This window comes from Pelodiscus sinensis, chromosome 6 (assembly GCF_052426305.1).
Source record: "Pelodiscus sinensis isolate ZL-2025 chromosome 6, ASM5242630v1, whole genome shotgun sequence".
In the NCBI taxonomy this organism is placed as follows: Eukaryota; Metazoa; Chordata; order Testudines; family Trionychidae; genus Pelodiscus; species Pelodiscus sinensis.
Window position 1 is genome coordinate 2,121,957 of NC_143057.1, and position 18,767 is coordinate 2,140,723.

Sequence of the window (18,767 nt, forward strand, 5' to 3'; positions counted from 1 at the left end):
CACAGTTGTAATTTGAAGACAAGCTCAGATGGTGTATTGACCCCATTGAATGGGCAGAGAAAGGGACTCCTGTAACTGATCATCCATTCAATATGGCCTTTCACAGCTACCATAAGAAAGGCTGACGTGCTAGGATAGAGTTTACCTCCCCTCTCCACAACACCAGATGGCTCAGCGACCCTACAGCAGCTGGATACTATGCTGTTGCCCCTGGGTGGTTAACCACATGCAACATTGACACCTACAGTTCCTCTATATTTACAAGCAGCAGCTAGCATAGCTGTCCTGAGAGGTTCATGCAGAGACAGGCAGTTCTGAGCATGCTCAAAACTGACACAGGGTCACATTTTAGAGGGGCCACCTCTGGGCTTAGGAGCTTCTCTTGATCTCTAGACCCGACACCAAGAAGCATGATGTAGGCCTGCTGCTACATGGTTTCTTATGTGCCCCATGTACTGCTTCTGGGGGCCTCCTAGCAGCTGCTGAGACAAGCTTAGTCATAGAATCAGAGCTGGAAGAGACCTCAGGAGGTCATCAAGTCCAGCCCCCTGCCCAAGGCAGGACCAACCCAACTAAATCATCCCAGCCAGGGCTTTGTTAAGCTAAGACTTAAACACCTCTAGGGATGGAGATTCCACCCCCTCCCTAGGCAACCCATTCCAGTGCTTCACCACTCTCCTAGTAAAATAATTTTTCCTAATATCCAACCTAGACCTCCCCCACTGTAACTTGAGACCATTGTCATCTGTCACTACTGAGAACAGCCTCTCTCCATCCTCTTTGGAACCTCCCTTCAGGAAGTTGAAGGCTGCTATCGAATCCCCCCTCACTCTTCTCTTCAAACTAAACAACCCCAAACCCCTCAGTCGCTCTTCATAGGTCATGTGCTCCAGCCCCTTCATCATTTTGATTGCCCTCTGCTGGACCCTCTCCAATGCATCCACATTCTTTCTATAGAGGGGGCCCCAGAACTTGACCAGGCAGTGCTAGCCCATGCTATGTGCAGCTACCTCCGGATTCCTGCTGCAGTGCCTAGTGACCAGCAAAGGAGCTGTGTTATTTACAGTGCAAATCTGGACTCAGCCTTTCCATTGAAAGGCAGCTCTGGCTATCATTTCAAACAAATTCCTGCCGCTCTCTCCTCACTGCAGCCAGGGAACCAGGATTTGGATATCGATCCCAGGCCAGTCTGGGTCTCAGTTAGGAGGGGCCTGTTGCCATACCTCTGCTAGGCCAAAGTAAAGGAGCAGTAGCTAGATGGACTTTCCTCCCCACAACAACTGCATGCTCCAGGGTGAAGTGATCTCCAAACTCCAGATCTACCCCACTCATACCAAAATGAGATCCCAGTCTTAGATTGATTCATTCCCAGCCACAGGACCAACTGTGTCTCCTAGGATGAGGAGAGGTGGGGGCTTGCTGACTCACAATTGCTGCCCCATCTTACAGCTGCTGCAGCCAGAGGTCAGTCTCAGCCACAATGGCCAGTGATTTTAAGCAGCTGCAATTTAGGAGCATGTCATGCAGCTGCCAGGCAAAAGGAGCTGGGTACTGAGCTCTGTGAGCAGGGCCCATTTCACAGCTGGTTAACACCCATCTAATCAAAATTTCTGCATGGATACAAATCTGGCTCCTCTAAGCCAGGAGTTCTCAAAGGGGGTGCTAACCCTTCAGAAAATCAGCTAACCCTGTCAACCTCCACCCAAAACTCCACCTCCCACATTTATAATAGTGTGGAAATAAAAGACACTTTAATATTTGAGGGGAGTCACACACGGAGGCTTGCTGCACAAAAGGGGTCAAACGTTTGAGAACCACTGCTCTAAGGCACTTAGATGAGTGCACAACACCTAAACACTCAAATAGTGTCTGGGCTCAGGAGTCGAGTAGCCTTTGGATTTTGTTTCAATCTGTTCCTATTTGTCATATATGCCTGTTGCCTTCAGCTGTTGGAGAGCTGCAGCTCTCCAACCAAGGTGGGTGGATGGCATATCCAGTCCAGCCCTCTGCTTTGCTTAAGCACTGAAAAGAACCCTGGTTTTTGCCCATGATTGGTCATTTGTTCAAAGTAAAGACTGCAGAGGGGGAAATATCAGTACTGGAGCCTGTAAAGAGGAACCTTGTTTCACACATGAGAGGCTGTAAGACAACTTTAATCAGTGATCTCCCCACTGTTTTTAGCTTAAAAAGGAGGACCAAACATCTTCCTGTCTACTTTCATAACACCCCACTCTTATCATTCTTAGGACCATGTGGAGCTCAAGGGAGGATGGGCTTCTAAACACATCACAGAAAATGATACTTATGTCTGAAGTGAAAATGAGCAGTTGAGGCATTTGCTTAAGAGGAACTAGAGTGTTGATGGTAAAGCCAGTGCTGTTTTGTACTTTATGATCAAAAAGCCTACCTGTTTGCATGACCATAGGGCAGGAAGAAGCAGAAGTTCATGGTGGCAAGCAGTGCTCCCTCTAAGCAGCAGGGCAGCACAGCTTCACTGGTGATTAATCAGGCCTGCCCAGTCAGTCAGCTCCATGTGCAAGGAGCCCTGAGCCTGTGACTGGCTGAGTGATTAATCACCTGTGAAGTGTGCTCAGCTTAGAGCAGGGGTTCCCAATTTGAGGTAAGTATACTCCCAGAGGGTATGAGAAGCTTGTTAAGAAGGTACGGGGAATATCTGGTAAATAACTAGATTATCCTAATTGACATTCCAAAAGTAGCAGTGTTAGTGAAAAAAGTTATGGATTCTAGAGTTATTTCCTTTCACATTGAATAGGGGGTACAGGAAGGTTTACTAAAAGCCAAGGCAGTAGAGGGACCAAAGAGGATTGGGAACCCCTGGCTTAGAGGGAACCCTGGCTGCAGCAACCATTTGCTTTCAGGGGAAGTGGCAGCCTTTTGTTCTTCACAGTAATTACTAGGCTATTCTGTTCAGCACCGAGTGATGCTTTGCACATGTGATAGTCTTCATTTAGGAAAAACTGACATGATCCTGAACAACTTGACAGTTGGATTCATGTCCTGTGTTTATTAACCAAATGGCAAGGACATATATGCCTGTGTAGCACCTACAATGGTTTTTTGGATGCTCCTGTGATAGTTGGCCAGCAAACAGCCCCAGTGATTGTCATGCTCTAAAGACTACAGTTGCAGTGTTCAGAAAGTTACATACTAGAATGTGGACTGACTAGTAGGAACCTAACCGTCAAATATAGGAGACAATAGAAGCTCTATTATTCAAAATCATCCATGCAGCTCTTAGACACCCAAGACTACTAGACAACCTCTCTTGAGGTATAATATTTAGATTTAAACAATTGTTGAATAGTATCTGAAATACCACCTCCTATAACTTTTGAATAAAAGTTAAGATTACTTCTGTGCTCTTCATATGCAAATATTGGGGAGTTGGTACAATGCAGATGCATGTAATACACTCTAATTTAAAACACTAATTTAAAACCCTACCTTGTAAGGTAGATGTAACAGCAGAACTGTCTACACTTCTCTGCTTTAGAACATGGCAAGGCATTCTTCCTCTGATCTTCAGAAAGTCTGAATCCATTGCACAGCCTAAAGAGAATACATCACTGGGATACTTTGGAACAGGAGTGAAGAGTCTGTATCCAAACACTTCCATGTTGACACCAGGCTGGTCATTAACTCAGCCAATAAGATTCAGTGCTTAGAGGAAAGCAAGCCAGCTATTACTAGCATGCAGAAAAGTGGTCTCCAGACTTTACACCTCACGTCCCTTCCCCCTCCCCTTACTCAGCTGCGCCTCCCTTTTCCCAGGACTGGGACTATGGCTCTGGGATGTGTGTACAGAGATAAGGAAGCTGGGGTCAGAGATATTGGCCTTTCACTGTACCCCACAGAAGCTGGCTTGGGCCTCAGCTACACCGCCTGAATATTTTTCCACGCCCCTTGAGGGCATGCCCCATGGTTTAGAGATCCCTGAAAGAAAATTTGCATTTGTAGGAATGAGCCAGATTTTTGACACTGCTCTGATGGAGGAAAGACCAGATATGGCTGCTATCAGATACAACTCTTGTTTTAATGTTCTCCCTCTCCCAGCTCTAACTGGGCTTGGGTCAGGCTGCAATTGTGTAAGATATGCTGTGCTGAATGGTGGCTTTTTCAGAGCCCAGGAAGTTACTGAGAATGTTAGTTACCACAACACGTTGTAGCAGAGTTCTAGACACTGCTCTGGGTACATTTGCAGAAACAGTCCCAGCAAATCCATTCTTCCCTACCATTGCTCTTTGGATTTAAATTAGTGTCTTCTTGGGTCACTGATTCTGTGTGGCATTTTACAGGAATGGGTACACAGAATCAGTTCATCCTTTAGCAGTCATTCAACACAACACAATGTAAAGGTAACGTCTGCCTGAGGAGTGCTATGTAAGCTTGGCTGCTCATCTCAAACCAACCTTGTCTGCGATACCCTAACACTACCACCTTGTAATCCATGTGCCAAAACAGCTAGCATGTTTAACCTTCTGTGGATTTGTTGCCCATTTGAGGTTTTATAGGTCAATCCAGCAACAGTAATAGGATACAAAGACTAGGACTTCAGTAATGTCCTCCATGTCAGTTTTAATTGCTTAGTTACCAGCTCTGCACACACTGTTATGATATACCTCTAGAATAGCTTGGATTGAGAAGTTACTGGAACCCCCAATATAACACTAAGCTTCTAAGTACTATCCCTCCAGGATCAGAAAGCACACACAGTTGTTAGCCATCACTAAGGCTTAGTAATGAATTACCATATTATAATATTTTATATGGGTTTATAGTTTAAATCCCAGCATTGTTGGCTTAACATATTCATTGAAGTCAATCCTATTTTGTTCAAAATATTGAGCATATAGTTTAACTGGTGACCACAGCTGTGACTTAGTTAACGATCTCAATAAATCCTACTTAGACAGGAAAAGAATTATGCAAATGACTGATCTGTTTTCTGCCTAACATGCACCTTAACTAAGAAGATATACCAAAAATAATCTTTAGTGTTAGAAAATTATTAACTCTTATTTGGACCTTAATTTTATACCCAAGAGAGGAGCCCATCTTATATTTATAACATGTTTATTTCAGAAAGAAGTTACATTTGCAGAACACAAATAGTTGAGCACTCACACGAGGGAGACATCTAGAGACAGCAGTTTATATACAAAGGAACATGATTAAAAGACAAGGACAGATAGGTTTGTCACATTTATTCACAGAGTAGTGTATTTAAAAGCAGATTAGTTCTTTGAACAATGTTTAGAGGACTAAAAAAATTGGTGTAAATCAGTGTAAAACCACCCTTACTTCGTACATGAATCCTCAATCAGTTACACCTTGCAGCTAGATAGGATATCTTCCACTAGTCTCTTGTAGACCCACGCATCACCTTTAAGCCGTTGCCTCCTGATGCCCACTACTTCAGGCTTACTAAGCTGGCACACTTCTAACTCAAACTGCATCGTCACTTTGCCAAAATCTGACTGCGTTCGGCATTTCAGGGTATACCTACAGAGAGAAGGCAAAAAGAAATAGAATAGTCACAGGTATTTTAATACTCAGCAGGAGGCTGCCAACACGAAAGCTCAAGTGGTTACAATCAATACTTCCCACACAGTATCACACAGATGCAATGTGGGAAAACCGCTCCAACAAGGTTAGGTAAAGTGAAAACTATTCCCTTTTCTAGAAGGGTCTCTTGTCTGCAAATGCTAATACAGAGCACAAGGTCCCTAGCCACAAGAATTGCTACCTGCCTCTCCTGAGAGCTGGGATCTATGGCAAAGAACAAATCATGGGCATGATTATATTTTTCTCCAGCCAGACTATCTTCTGCCAATGACAGCAACATCACTCGTGAGACTGCCCCAACCTCCTGCATCAGGCTCAGATAGCAGCAATCGTGCCAGTCAAGAGGAACTGAACCATCCTGCTCTCTAACTGCAACGTTGTACATGGGGCCCACCAACTCATCTCTTGCCAAGTTTGAAGAGTGAGCACCTAAGCACTGAACTTTGAATCACCAGGTCAACAAAAGCTTCGGGAGTAGCAGAGTTAGTTAAGTTTTTCCTGTTACAGACTAAGAGTCTGGCATCACTTTAAAGACTAACAAAACATGTAGATGGTATTATGAGCTTGAAGAAGTGGGTTGTGCCCACGAAAACTCATGATACTATCTACATGTTGTTAGTCTTTAAAGTGATACCAGACCATTTATTCTTTAAGTTTTTCATGTCAAAGTCAGTCACTTTAATTAAGCAAGGCGCATTTAGAAGTTGGATGCTCATTAGGAGGCTGATCTTTTTAAATGCCTGCCCTTGAAGTGAAGAGCATTTTATAAACAAAGCCTTTTTAAAACAAAACTTATCAATGTGAGAGTTATGCTCTCTATTTTATAGGTTAATAAATTTCAGTACAGACACAAAGGGTCTTGACCAATGTCAGTTAGCAGAGCCAAGAATAGAGTACAGACCGCAGCTCCCTAACCAGACCCTGAAAGTTAAAGCCATATCTTGGGCTGCTGGTACAGGTATGAAGGCTCACATGTCAGCTAGGATGCATGGGAAGGTCATTACAATCTCCATCATAATAGCACTAAACTGCCTCCTCTCCGGTAGCGTGACAGTATCCCACAGAGTCTTTGCTAGCCATGAAATCACAAGAGATAGGATTAGATGTTTGCTCAGCTTCTCTAAAGCAAGTTGCCACAACATGCATGACAGGTCAGCACAGGAGACTAACTGTTAACATTAGTAGGAGAGTGTTAAACTGTTTCGCATTGATAGGCAATATTTATCTCATAGATAGGTCTCATGATGTTGTCTAATAGGAGGTACAATATTGAACACAAGGCAGTGTAAAGGGGTGGGAGGAAAATAAGTTGAATGTTTTGCGACAGCAAGACTAGAAGACTAGCTACTTGTGCGAAGGCAAACTGGGATTAATTTTGCCTGATGTTTTACTTACCCTTTCTGTACATAGTCAACATGTTTCCCTGGGAGGATGGCAATTATTTCATTCAATAGCTGGTCTGGATTCAGTAGTTTAGTTGTGGTCACATTGTAATGCGCCTGAAAAAAAAAGTGTAATAAATTAAATATTAAAAACAAGATTGTCTTCCTGACTGATGTCAAAACATGAGAGGTGATGTGGCAATGGCTGCGTTAAAAGATTTCGCACCTTATACAGTAACAAGGGATAGTTCAGTGGTTTGAGCATTGGCCTGCTAAACCCAGGGTTATGAGCTCAATCCTTGAGGGGGCCAGTTAGGGATGGTACTTGGTCCCGCCCTGAGGGTAGGGGTCTGGACTTGACCTCTCAAGGTCCCTTCCAGGTCTATGAGATAAGCTTATCTCCATATAACTGTGGAGGTTTTCCTGTTATCAGCCTCCATTTGGCCTGCGCACATACTTTATACAACCTTGTGCCATACACTCAGGGTCTATAGGGCTGTATGGCCAGCCTCCCCCCCCCCCCCCCCCAAGTTCTCAGAATGTCCAGCCACCACCAGTTTGAAGCAGGTGTGAAGCAGGGTAGATAGTGGAGCACCCATCTCAGAGAACTTCAGTTCCTCCTCATCTTTTCTTCCCTCTGGGTGCTCTATTGCAGGTGACTCCCAAGCAATATCCCTCCAGCTTTGGAACCATGTACAAGACTCATCTGATGATCTGCACCAATGCATGGTGTTTATAAAAAGGTATGCATTAAGGCACAAGTAGCAGTTCTGCATCTCTCAGATACTGTAATGTTAGTGTTGCTGGAGAAGTTGACTGATCTGGTAGAGTGTGCTATTATCCTCTGGGGAGGCAAAGCACCCAATGCATCACAGCAAGAACTAATTCACAGAGATCCGAAGAGGACTGTGAACCCTTCTGATCTTCCTGCAAGGACACCAGTTTAGGTTATTTCCAAAGCTGCTTGGTCCTATCAAGATAGGTTTTTAAACCACACATCTACCATGAGACGAGGTCTCACCTTAGGTGTGTGGTTTAGGGGAAAGATACCTGTTGATGAATAAACTTAAGGTGCTGTTGGATAAACATCTTCAGAAAGAACTTTGGGTGCAGTTGTAAGGAGTCCCTGCTCTTGAAAGATAACAGGTTTGTTGGTTCTGTGAAAGCCAGAGAAATGAGTCAAGTGCAATCTCTGGACAATCTGAGAGCTGCTAAATCTTCATAGGGTGTATCAGCACTCCTTCAGACCTTTCTGTGGCCTTGGAGTGCCTCAAGAAGAGCTTCTGGCTTTCAAACAAGAGGTCCTCAGCAGAATTCTGAACCTCTGGGAAAGCATAACAGGCGCCATAACCACCTGTACATGACAACAATTATGGAAATGGATCTATAAGCAGCATCCAAGATCGCTCGGAGCTAAGTTCTGGGTCTCCCAACCCTCCTTAACAGCCTGGAAATGTTCTCTAGACTTCTGTGGAAGTTGCTCAGTAAAGATTGCAAACTTGTTGTAATTCAGGAAGTCATACTTGGCCATGATTACCTGATAGTATTTATGACCTGAAGTTGCAGAGTCACAAATGGGTATGCTTTTCATCCAAAAAGGGCATCTGAAATAGGCCTGGAATTACGCAGTTTACCCTGCCTGCTTACGGCATTCACCACCAAGGAATTCGGTCAAGATGGGGGAAAAAAATGGAGTCCATTATGGGAGCACATTTCTTACTAGGTCACTTAGGCTACATCTACACTGCAATGCTATTTCAGGATGCCGGAGTATTCCGAAATAGCTCTCGCGTGTCTCAACAGCAAGCCCATTATTTTGGGCTTGTTATTCTGATGTCCCTGTAAACCTCATTCCATGAGGAGTAAGGAACGTTTTGGAGTCGGGCATTATTTTGAAATTTGGTGCTATGTAGACCGCGCTAAATTATGAAATAAGCTATTTTGAAATAAGATCAACGATATGCAATTTGTGTAGCTCAAATTGCGTATCTTATTTTGAACTACAGTGCAGTGTAGACATAGCCTTACTTGGTGAGATGATAGCAGTTTGCTTCACAGTCTTTGCTGGATAAAAAAATACTTCATTAATGGGTAATGCAACCACACTATCCAGGAACTCGTGCTGTAAATCTAACATCCTCAAGAGGTATCTGGAGGGAATCAACCACCCTCTTGACAAGGTCCTGGAACAAGTTTTTGGCCATTAATGACGGTAGGGGCATAATATAGGCTTTGCCTGCCTACCAGAGCTTCCTGTTCAGTCTGTACATGGCAGGTTTGGTGGAGGTAACTTTGTAACCCTAGTCTCCCAGTGCCATGGAGCAGGTGTCCAAGCAAACTGCTGTTGATATCCTACCCAAAGATCCCAGAATGGATGTGAGGGAGGCCCATACAGGAGAAAGGGTGGTACCCAGGATCAATCCCAGATGTAGATGAGAGTCAGTCAATCAGTTTTTATAACGATGCAGAGAAGAACCCTGCACTGACCAGGAGACTGACTGAACGCCTCCTTCATCCTCCCGTGGCCTTCCCCAAAACAGAAAGAGCAGAGAATCCTATGGCACTGGGTATGGTAATCCAGACACCAGGGTCTCTGTAAGAGTGGTCTGGTACCCATAAACAGCGGAGTGCTGGCTTTCAACATAGAAGTCCCTGGAGTAGCAGAATTCCTGAGGTACAGAATGTGAGTCAGGACCACCAGTTGAAATGGACAGCACTACTGCTCTGGAGCATGCAGGCACCAAAAGCAAAGTTCTGGTGCTTCATTTTTGCTAGTACCAATGGAGCTGAGTGTAAAGGCACCACTGGAAAGCTTGATGTAGATCTTTTTCTGGATCTTCCTAATACTTCAGACTATCCCGGGGACCTGTTGGAGCCATGCTTCTCTGAAATACTCCAGACCTCCTTGCTCTGCTGGTGCCAAAGAAAGAGTCTTGCCCTCACGGCAACGTGGAGATGTCCATGTCTGACAGAGTGAACAGTAGATTGGGACTTCTTAGGAACTGGCTCCTTCTGCAGGAAGAAGGAGGTCCTCTTCTTTATACCCTAAGCACACTCCTCAAAATCTTCCCCCTCTTAGCAGCCACCTTACCAGGGGTCAAAGAAGCATTAGATCTGTCCAAAGAGATGTGCAGGGGGTCTTCTGACTTGACTCTGAAGAAGATTGGTAGGAGTGCTTCAGCTTGATCACCTCATTCTTTTGGGCTCTAGATTTGAGCCAGGCAAAGTGTTACATTTCTGGGAGATATGGGAGTCCCCATGCAATGGATACCCTGTGTGGCCATTGCTGTTTGGGATAATCTCCTGACATGAGGCACTATTTGAAACCTAGTAAGCCAGGCAAAGTAAGCTTCCCAGAAAGAGTGGGGAAGTGGAAAGAAAAAAAACCCTTCAAATCTCTCAATGCTATGAACTCTAACTAGAAATACCAACTAACTAAACATCAAAACACAGAGGCATGCTGAATGCAGATATGCTGGTGCTATAGTTCAGACCAAAGCAGTAGGAGATATGCTAGTGCAGTGATTCTCAACTTGTTTCAGTCCACGGACCACCAGGCCAATCAAAAAATTTGTGGACCACCTCCTTGGAGACATGATAAAAAAGAGCAGACAAACATTTTGGTTTGAAATTTATTTCTTACTAACAGATTTTTGGATTCTCTTTTCACTGACAAGCTTTTCAATGTTTGGAGTAGTACTTGATAACGCACAACAAATATCCCTTTCCACTGCAAGCCGATTCCTCTGCAAACAAACACGAAAATCCAGTTTCACACATATAAGTTGATGCAAATGGCAAAAGAACTCTGACTGCGTGTGCTGACAGATTTGGGTAACTCCCAGTCACGCTGGCCCAAAATTTCTCTAAGGTAGACTGCTGGTACATGTCTTGAGCTGCGAAAATCATTTTTCAGATCCAAGAATTCCTCCTGAAGATCCTCTGGAACACTAATATCTGTTGTAAATGGATTCTTGATTAAAGATAATCCATCCCTTGACCTGTCCACCTCCGGAAAGTATCACTGGTTACCTGTGAACACAGTGTAAAATAGCCTAACGGCAGTGCCTGCTCACACTGTGTGACTTTGGACAATGTTCCTGTGGACCACCGAAAAAGTCACCATGGACCACCAGTTGAGAACCACAGTGCTTTGATTCAGACCAAAGGAACTGAGGATTGTTTGCTCTAGCAGCCTTATGTAGCCACACCAGAGTGTGTGGTATGAGGTAGTATAGAACATGTGTGGCTAAACAGACACTAACAAAATTTTGACCAAAAGCTTGAGGTGTAGGTGCAACTGAAAAGGTGCACTCGTAGGGACACTATGCCACAGCAACAAGGAATGTGTAGTTCCAACATTGTTGCAAGAGGGACAAAAGCTTAAGTGCTGAGGAAAATCAACTCTCTTATCAGGGACAAAAGGTGAGTTTCATCCCTGCTCGGACACTTTTACACTGGATAAGAAGGGCCAGAGTGGAACAGAAGGGCCCTAAAAATTCTGTACAGTAATTCCTCGCTTAACACATGCCCACTTGACATGTTTTCGCAATAGCATGTGTTTTTTTTTAGGGAACATTTTTCAAACACCACGACCCATCCCCACAATAACACGATTTCCCCTACCGGCAGGCCAGTCGCCAGCAGCTGCATGGGGCTTCCTCTGCCTCCCTGCAAAGCGGCAGAGATTTGCTGCTCACTGTGCTGTTCCCCAGCAACCCCCTCTGGCCGGATGCCTCACGTCCGGTGAGGAGGGGTCACCTGGGAACGGTGTGGCGAGCAGTGAATCTCTGCCGCTTTGTAAGGAGGCAGCGGAAGTCCTTGCGCAGCTGCCACCGACCAGTCAGCTGGGGAAACCCAGCTGCAAGTCCCCTCTCCCGTCCTTCCCTTCCCCAGAACCAAACACCTCCCTTCCCTACTATAACCCAGTCCTCTTCCTCCCCCAACCTTATGTCCCGGTCCCAGCTGCTAACAAGCGCAAGCTGGAGCTGCAAGTGCACGTGGGCTTGAAACCCAGCCCCTACCTTCCCATTGCAAGTAATGGGAAAATTGACCCCACATAACACGTTTTCACTTAGCACGATCATTTTCTGAAACTTATCTACCGCGTGAAATGAGGAATTACTCTATACAACTGATGGGGGATGGGGCGAAGAGAGGGATTTCCTACTACAGGCACTGTGAAGGATATTTCTAAAGTTATCCTCAAATACTACTTTGCAAGTCCTGATGTTGGGGGCCTGTCAAGGGAATGGTCACAATATGAAGTACTGCAGGGATTTTGAACAGTTTTGGAATCCATGGGGCGAGCCTATGAAGCGGCCAGAACTCAGACACCACTTGGGACCCAAGTTACATTAGAAGGGTGTGGGGGGAAAGGAACTCCCTCAATCTGGGAGCAACCCAAAATGGGAAGAAAAGATAGCTTAAAGCCACCATAGAATTGTACCTCAGGAAGCAAGGAGCATACTATGCCTCAAAGCGGCATAGCACAAACTCATCCTTGAATATTGGAGCCATATTAGCGTACATGTTTTACTGCTGTAAATAAGGGACTTGTTGCTGTAGGCATGATATCCCTTTTGAAAAGATGCTATGGCAACATTAGACATAGAAGCTAGGTACACTGTATGGAGTATTATTGCTAACAACTGAAAGATGGCTATACAAGTGCTGTGTCTAGATTCTCATCTATGTCCTTAATAGATTTTGAAAGGCTAGCTTTAGATTTCTAAGAAAGAACTTGAAATTAGTCAGAACTGGGAGGCCTAGAGACAAAAATCTAACAGCAGCCAACTCACTGGCAGAGCTTCTCCAGCTTTCAAATGCAGTCTTGCATTGTTACACTCCAAAGCATTCAAAAGTTTCACAGGTTTCCTGGGCACAGAACACTGACTCAGTGGCAGAAACATTTGGAGAACAACAGACCTGGCACCTACTCGCCTGTTACTGCCCAAGATTTGTATTCGAAGTGTCGACTGGACTCATTTCAGATGCACCAGCTCATAGCCCAGCTGGACTTGTCAGAAGCTGACTGACCATATTACCAGTGCCTTTTGGCAAGTGCTTTCTGGACTGGAATATGGTAAGAGCACTGCATTAGCTCCAGTTCTATCAATTTTTAGAGCTCAGCTTTCCTGACAACCACCAGATTTACAGTTAGCAGGTGGGTAAGTAATGATTAGGGTATAAACAGCTTCCATATGAGGAGAGATTACAAAGACGGACAGTACAGCTTGACAAAGATGACTAAGGGGATATGATTAAGGTCTCCAAAATAGTGATTGGTGTGGAGAAAGTGTTATATACACACCTTCATATAGCCCAAAACCCAGGGTTGCCAAGTGAAATTAATAGGCAGATTTAACAAAAGTGTTTCTTCACACAGTGCATAGTCAGCCTGTGAAACTTGTTGCCAGGGATGTTGTGATGGCCAAAACCAACCAGATTCAAAAAAAGATTAGAGAAGTTCATGGGGGATAGTCCCTCAATGGCTGTTAGACAAATGGCCAGAGATACAATTCCATGCTCTGCACGTCCCAGCATCTGGCTTTCAGTGTTTTAGGGAATGGATGATAGGAGATTGATCATTGGATTGCCTGTTTTGTTCATTCCCTCCAAAGCACCTAACCACTCTAGGCTCTAACCACTATAGGAAGACAGGATATTGGGCTAGACAAACTTTTAATCTGATCCAATATAGCCATTCTTCTGTTCTGTTTTTCTTGACAATAACCAGCTTTTTAGTCAGTAGGTGCCTCAAGCAGTAGTCCACCACCTAGACATACACTGCTTATTTGAATACACTTGTTACAGAACTCAGAAAAAGCTTGTCTTCCATACAGTAGTTAGATCGGTACTCCTTCATGCTCTGCTTATATATGATGTTTCCAATGCATTATTGTGCAGAATTTTCTGAAGCAGCAACAAGAACATTTTGAATATTTTGTGCAGTCACTGTTTAATGCATCCGTATGTACAGTACTGCACCACTGACACTTATTGGCATGATGGTAGTTACGCAGAATTCAGCCACCTTTGTTCTTTTGTTGATTTTTAACATAGGCACTACTCTACTAGTACTTTAATGGGTAGCATGTGTTGGAATGCCTATTACACTAAGAACAGAGCTGCTCTCCTGGAAGATGTGCTAAGCACGTATATGCCCAGATACCTTTGGGTCCCAAGAGGTCTCCCAACTGCATTTGAGATATATGGTTGAACTAGTCTTTAGTTTCTTCTACCTCACTGGTGTCCAAACAGGGAGCATAAAGAACGAACCAGATAGGCTACCACTACCAAGAGTGTGAGTGGACTGCAAAATCAGACCAGCAAATTCTGACTCCTCATTCTGACTCTCAGGCAATACCTGAACTGACACCTAATGAAGTCAACAGATCTTATCCCTAACTAATGTAAATTGTACACGTTGAGACACTGGATTTGTAGAGAGCCCTTTTCTAGCCCTTTTCTAGGGACATTCAGTTCAGTAAGTCCAAATTCTCTTGATTTGACAAGGATTCAAATGGCTTAGATCGGATGGGCAATAGTTTTCAGAGGGGCCATGGTGAGTTTTGGTACATGGTTGTGGGCCAGTCCCCCTCACCAGAAGGGGCAGAGCTAGGTACTAGCCTCCCCCCAGAGTAGTCTGTGGCCAGAAGCTTAGAATTAAAAACACAGCAAAGGGCTCACAGCTCTGGCACCTGCCAGGGTAGTGCTGCGACTGGGAGCTGCGAACCACTTAAATAGGATCCTACTTCCTAAGCCGCTGCCTGGAAATTCTGTGGCACAGGCAGCAGGATATAAACTGAAAGCAGACAGATGCAGTCTACTGGTCAGATCAAAGTGTTAGGCAAGCTAGATCAGAGCCAAGGGCCACATCTTGCCCTGCCCTGGCTTAGCTAGGCCTTGGATCAGATTTCAATGAGCTATCATAAGCTACTTTCTGATAAAGCCATTCATATAAAGGCTTTTATAGGAAGATGCTGCATTTATACCAGCGTGGAGCTTTGGTACCAGTGCTACCCTGACACTGCTAGCAAGAGTGACCCTCTTTGAACAGGACCAGAGAGTTTTGACTGCAGCTGCATCCCTGACAATGACAAGTACAGATCAGCTGGAAGGGGAACAGAATGCAGTCATTTCCACAACCACCAGTCTGAAATACTGGTGTCAAACCTAGCCTAGCCATGACTCCTACAAAGGCCCTTGACAATAATTGGGGCCTTTGTAGATACAGTGTAACACTAAAGGAATTTGCCCTTTACTACAGAATGGATACAATTCAGACAGCTGAAGCTAGAAATCATGGTGGAGACACCACTGACGTTTCCAATAACAGTCCACCACTTAAATAAAAGTTCCCTTTTTATCTTACCTTCAATTTCCTTGGTCCATCTCTTGTGGATCCTTTCCTTTTGCCTGGTGTCAGCATTGTGATCATTTTATCCAGGCCTCTTTCCAGACTTCCAAACATTTTGGCTCTTTTCTTCTTTTGGCCACTATCCACATGAACTTGATTAAGATCCATATCTACCGAGCGACACCTGTCACATTAAAAAAAAAAGATTAAAAAGGCCTTCCATTTTCAGTGGCTGGAAGTCACTCATTTCAGATTGATCACTAATATTACTACCAGACCCTGGCTCTGTATCTAGACAGACAAGTAGAATACATCATAGCATCGTCTTAGTCTGTTTAGCCATCAGAATTACTATTCAGTAGTCATTTGGTATTTAAACAGAATGGTGGATAGGAAACAGCTGCCCTCTCAGGAAGTGGAATAAGGGAGAATTTGTAATTATGGAAAATAGGAATATATCCAAGACTGCTGAGGTGTGTAATTTTAAGCTTCTCTAATATTTTCTACTATGTAGAAAAGAGAATTAAGGAGAATGGAAAAAGAGACAATGAAAGAATAGGTACTGTTGTAACGAGTCTTCCTAGTCTATATGAGGATTAAGGTTGTCCTGTTCTAAACCAGCAATGGGCATGAATAACTGGTTACTTACCGTCTTTCTGGGCTAATGACTGTTGCTGCCATTTCATCTGTACTTGCAGGGCTTGTGGATTTCTTAATTGGGGTGTCATTAGTGCACTGACTTCTCTCTGCTGGAAAGAACCCAATCCAAACTGGGTAAGATTTTGTTTCAAAGAAAGGAATTTTGATCTTTTACAGGAAGGCATTTCATGATCAGTCATCTTTTAAACCAAATGCCCTTATCCCCAACTCAACATCTCCGCAACATACAAAATACCCAAAATGTGCTTTTAAATACAAGCTCCATATATTCAAGTTTCAGACCAAGTGAGGCACTTCTCCAGGGTATTAAGAATTGCTCAGATTTATGCCAAGCAGTATAGTTTAGTTGATATAACACAGGATGAGAGCTAGATAATAGCTAGCTTCACATCCATTTTGTCTGGAAATGGGTGACAGGAGAAGGATCACATGAGGATTACCTGTTGTATTCCTCCCTCTGGGGCATCTGGTATGGCCACTGTCAGCTGACAGGATACTGGGCTGGATGGATCGTTTATCTGACCCAGTACGGCAGTTCTTATGTTCTTATCCTAGTTCTGCCACAGACTCAACTTTTGGACGTGGGCAAGTCACCAGCCACCTCCATTTCCTCACTGGGAAAATGGGCACTTCTAGGGGCTGAGAATTACTGTTTGTGAACTCCAAGACCAGAAATCAGTTTCTTAAATCCCAGTTTATATGCTCTTCCTCAGAGTCCCCTCTGCCTCAAGAATGGTTTTGCATTCCTACATGTGGGTTTGGCAGTATTCTGTGACTGCCATTTCTATCATTCAAGATCACCACTAGTGTGCCTGGAACAGCGGCTAATCAGCATGTGTGGCTAGACAGCCATTGTCCAGGTAAGTTTTCTGTTTTATACTTTTCACAATTAGAGAGGGCAGATTCAAGTGCTTTCAATACAGTGCTATACTTTGGTTTGCTTTTGAAATACAGAGCTGGATCCAGCCTTCATCCTGTATTATATCAACTAACCTACACTGCTTGGCATAAGTCTGAGCAATTCTTAATGCCCTGGAGAAATGCTTCACTTGGCCTGAAACTTGAATATATAGAGCCTGTATTTAAAAGAGACAAGAAATGCTTCTGTTCCTCTGCCCCTACTCCATTATAGATACTGCTAAATATAAATTACAATGATGCCATGCAATCTTAAGGGGACAACCCTGCAAACTTAGCTGGGGCATCAGGTTTCCCTCCAACATACATTGCTACCAATGGTAAGTTCTGCAGAACAACTGACCCACTTGTACCTGTGACCCCATGGAAGGCAGTGGGTTGCAGAACTGTTGTCGCCTAGGATTCTGGCAAGGGTCCCATTCATTAGGCAACAGCAGCTCAGCCAAGCCAACAGGAGCAGACATTTCTCTATTTAAGAAAACAGGAATGCCTAAATACAGGGTGGTCTGCTGATTAAACATATACACAGTTTCTTCAAAGTAGAGCCACGCCGTATGTAGCGCCAACTCCAGTGCACCTGGGGGCAAGAAACATTAAGTTCCATTCAACTCAGTGATCCTCTTTGGCTGCAAGAATGGGAAATGCAATTAAACAAGAGTACTGCGAGATCATTTAACAAACACTCAGTCTACTCGCCTCATGGAGCTCTACAGAGCACAGGCCCTGAAACAGAAATGCAGAGGAGAATTCAAACAGTTCTTTAAATTAACCAGTAAATGAACAAGGAAATAAATTTCAAACATTCAAATAAGGTTTATGTTTCAGCTTACCACAGAAAGCAGTGGGCCTTACTGCAGAGCCTGTGTGGAGAGGTTTGGGGACCACAAAAAAAATTTTAGATCAAAACAGGGGTCCTCAGTGTGCTAAAATTTGAGAACCACTGCCATATACAAATTAGTTACTTTGCATCATTTTTGCCCTTTGGGCACAGTCAAGTCTATGTACAACTGAAATCAGAAATACTCTTCGCTTAAACGAGGATGATCTGCTTGATAGCCGAGTCAATAGAGTTTTACAGCTGGAAATCTTTGAAAGCCTGTAGATGCTACAAGATGTTTCTCAGTTGTATTCCTTTGCACAACATGGAGCAGCATGTTCACCTCTGTTTTAAATACTTTGTTACACCTGCTACGAAGTCAATCTTAGTTATGACCTCTGCAAACAGTATAGCATCAGTGGACAACAGTGCAAATATTTCTAATAGATTAAAAGAGCAGGATGGCTACAACAGCTATAATTTAGATGCATGTAATAGGAACAAAGGACCTCCTAAGTCAGGGGCCAGGCTCCCACTCACAGGCAATCCCATCATAATTGTTAACTTATAAAGCTACATCTTAATATGGGATGCTTGCATTATCCTTAGTCTACAGAGCCTTTCAATATCTGGGGTGGAAAGCTTTGGGACAATTTCTTCAAAGATAGTAATAGAAGAGCAAATCCAAAAGGGACAGGGCTTTTAAACGGACTAATTTAGTGTATGAAGGGTCTTCATTGAAATGTTTGGACTTCACAGCTGACAGTGTACTAGTGCACAAGAAGCTCACAGGGAGACTAAATGGGGGACGAGGAAGGAAACTGTATTTTTGTAACCCAAAGGAGTGATTTGAAGCCCCGGTGGAAGTACTTTAAGTCCTCTATCTCCATTCAAAACAGTTCTCCAGAGGCAAAAAAGGAAGGGAAGGGAGATTGCATTTCAAGCCCTTCTAGTATCTAAGTTATGATGTACCAGTCAGATGCAAGTATACATCATGGAAACGCTTCAGCTAGTTACTATAAGTGTCCAAGTACATTAAATA

The 18,767-nt window shown here is 43.9% G+C and overlaps 1 protein-coding gene across 2 annotated transcripts in view; it reads right to left on the minus strand.

The window, feature by feature from the left end:
- Positions 1–5,077: 5,077 nt before the first annotated feature.
- MELK (maternal embryonic leucine zipper kinase) overlaps positions 5,078–18,767 on the minus strand; it is a 41,716-nt gene continuing 28,026 nt past the window's right edge. The window contains exons 15-18 of one of the 2 annotated variants that reach the window (XM_014573284.4): positions 15,980–16,076; positions 15,346–15,514; positions 6,982–7,085; positions 5,078–5,523 (exon numbers count right to left, since the gene is read on the minus strand). In XM_014573284.4, coding sequence (XP_014428770.1) covers positions 5,346–5,523; positions 6,982–7,085; positions 15,346–15,514; positions 15,980–16,076 — 548 coding nt within the window. In that variant the 3' untranslated portion in view covers positions 5,078–5,345. Of the gene's footprint in view, positions 5,524–6,981; positions 7,086–15,345; positions 15,515–15,979; positions 16,080–18,767 lie in introns of both variants that reach the window. The other variant, XM_006122369.5, reaches the window with a different exon arrangement.